The 2,510-nt window shown below is 34.4% G+C and overlaps 1 protein-coding gene across 1 annotated transcript in view; it reads right to left on the bottom strand.

The window, feature by feature from the left end:
• The window catches only part of LOC135212328 (uncharacterized protein DDB_G0290301-like), a 148,106-nt gene extending 145,883 nt beyond the window's left edge, over nt 1–2,223 (bottom strand). The window contains exon 1 of the mRNA XM_064245737.1: nt 2,061–2,223. Coding sequence (XP_064101807.1) covers nt 2,061–2,121 — 61 coding nt within the window. The 5' untranslated portion in view covers nt 2,122–2,223. The remainder of the gene's footprint in view (nt 1–2,060) is intronic.
• Between the last annotated feature and the right edge of the window lie 287 nt (nt 2,224–2,510).

The raw sequence follows: 2,510 nt of genomic DNA, 5'->3' as shown, positions 1-2,510 counted from the left end.
ACTGCATTTTTTTTGTGTGTGTGGAAAATCTGAAACTGCGCCTAGCTGGTTAGGAGAGTACCTGTGTAGTTGTGCTAAATGATTTAAAATACAAAAGTAATGACTTTGTAAGAGGTGGCTTTATTGGTTGTTATGGAGCTCCATGAGTAAATGGGAATAGGTCAGTTTCGTGGAAATGTGTTTGGAGAGGGTTCGATTGCTTGAAATACATGGTTTGGAGGAACAAGAGAAAACAGCGATGAAAATATTTTGAAGTTTTATTTGAAAATAACTGGAGATAAAGCTGATAAAACATACCGGGGGGGCGGATATGAGTAGCAGAGGTATACCTATCATTATTAGGTTTGAAGGAAAAGTTTTGATAAGTAGAAGTAAAAAGTTGGGAGGGAGGAACATTCTGCTATAAACAAGGAAATAAGAATGAATCAAGGACAAAATGGATGAAATGGGATTTTTTGAGACAACGAGAGCACACCGCAGACTCCACACCCAGTAGTAACTGACAATGATGCATTCATTGAGTCAGCGATTATTCATAGCCCTGGGTGAGACACGAACCCACGACATTTGCGTGGTATGCCACGAAAGAGTTAAAAGTCATGTAAGTAGACTGAAATTTAAAGGGATCAGCCGTACAAGGCTTGCATGTACCTGGAAAAGTTCAAGACAGAATGGACAGAGGGGAAATGTGGAGGGTGTTGACAGCGTGTGGTTTGGCAGAAAAATGGTTGACACTTAAGAAGCGAGTCACTGACCAGGTGAAGCAAGAAGACATAAGTATGAGTGAAAAAGTCGTGGAAGAAACTTTGAGAACTGGAGAATTATTGAATGCCAAGGTGGAAATGGATGAAGAGGTTGTTGAGGCAACCCTCTTTCACACTTTTGGTGAACGGTTTCGTAGGAAAGGCGAGAAAACTATCGATGCAGAGCTAAAGTGATGGGCTGCTGTAGGTGAAAGAATGGATCAGGGTATTATGATAATGGCTGATCAAGTAAAAAGAATAGAGGAAGCCAGATTGGTGAAAATAATTTGTATAATTTGGAAATATCTGGAAGAAGTGATATAGGTATTAGAGAGGAAGGACTTGATATCCAGAACGCGCAAGAATGTATTCAAAATAGTGTGTGTGTGTGTGTGTGTGTGTGTGTGTGTGTGTGTGTGTAAGTTATTGAGCAGGGTGTTAATGAGCCTGCAGTGTAGCGACTAATGTGGAATTTCGATGAATGGGAGTTCATTCACGGTTTAGCAATTAGCACTTAAATTTGTCCATTGAACAATGCATATGTTTTTACCGGTGGAGCTACCCTTGATATATATATATATATATATATATATATATATATATATATATATATATATATATATATATATATATATGTGTGTGTGTGTGTGTGTGTGTGTGTGTGTATAAGATGTATATATATGTATATGTATATATATATATATATATATATATATATATATATATATATATATATATATTATATATCTGATTTCAAATACGAAGAAATAAAAACGTGATAATTATACGAACAAAGTTACAGCCACGAAGGAAAATTGAAATACTGGAGATGGTTAGTACTTACGTCTTATTTCCATGTCTTGGTAATAAGACCTAATTACTTAGCATCTGCATTGTTTCAATTTCCCCTCGTGGCTGTAACTTTGTACATATATATATATATATATATATATATATATAGATATATATATATATATATTATATGTATTATGCATATATATATATATATATATATATATATATATTATATATGTATATATATATATATATATATATATATATATATATATATATATATATATATATATAGTACATTATATAAAATTGAATAGCAAGCTGTTGTCCTAATGGAAGGTTGAAAACACGGTACCACACGGTTGGACCCATTCAGCCAACAGTGGCATGCTCTAGGATTTCAATGAACATATTATAATTAGATAAATAAATATTTTTAATACAATTATCTAACATCAACACGAGACTAATTACTCTCTCATGTGCCTTTATCTACCCAACACAAGGATAAAATACTCTTACCTGAAGAAGGTCTAAAGCTGGTAAACAGTTGGATACATAGGCACCTTGCAAGGCCACTCATAAAGCGTAAGAGATCATGTAAACAGGCCACTCAGTGAGGATAAAATTCACTGTAGTATTTCCGTTCTTCCACTGTCTTCGCTGTTCTTTGGCGAGTCATTTCCGAGCACTACGTTGCTGCTATGTTCACAACCAACAGATTAACGCACATTTTGGGAATCATGGCCATTGGTCAGTGATCCTCACATCCGACTGAGCTCTGGAATAATGATAAAATCGTCAAGATCTTAGTTTTTCGTCCAAAGATAAATATTACTGACAATAATCATATTTACTTACAGTTAATTACCGTAGAGATTCCTATTACGACATCAGTATAAGTAATTATAACTAGCAATGGTCTATAATTAATAAGTCTGGAAACATCATTTACAACTGTGGTGAATAAGT

This window comes from Macrobrachium nipponense, chromosome 40 (genome assembly GCF_015104395.2).
Source record: "Macrobrachium nipponense isolate FS-2020 chromosome 40, ASM1510439v2, whole genome shotgun sequence".
Taxonomy (NCBI): domain Eukaryota; kingdom Metazoa; phylum Arthropoda; class Malacostraca; order Decapoda; family Palaemonidae; genus Macrobrachium; species Macrobrachium nipponense.
This window is presented reverse-complemented; position numbering and strand designations above follow the sequence as displayed.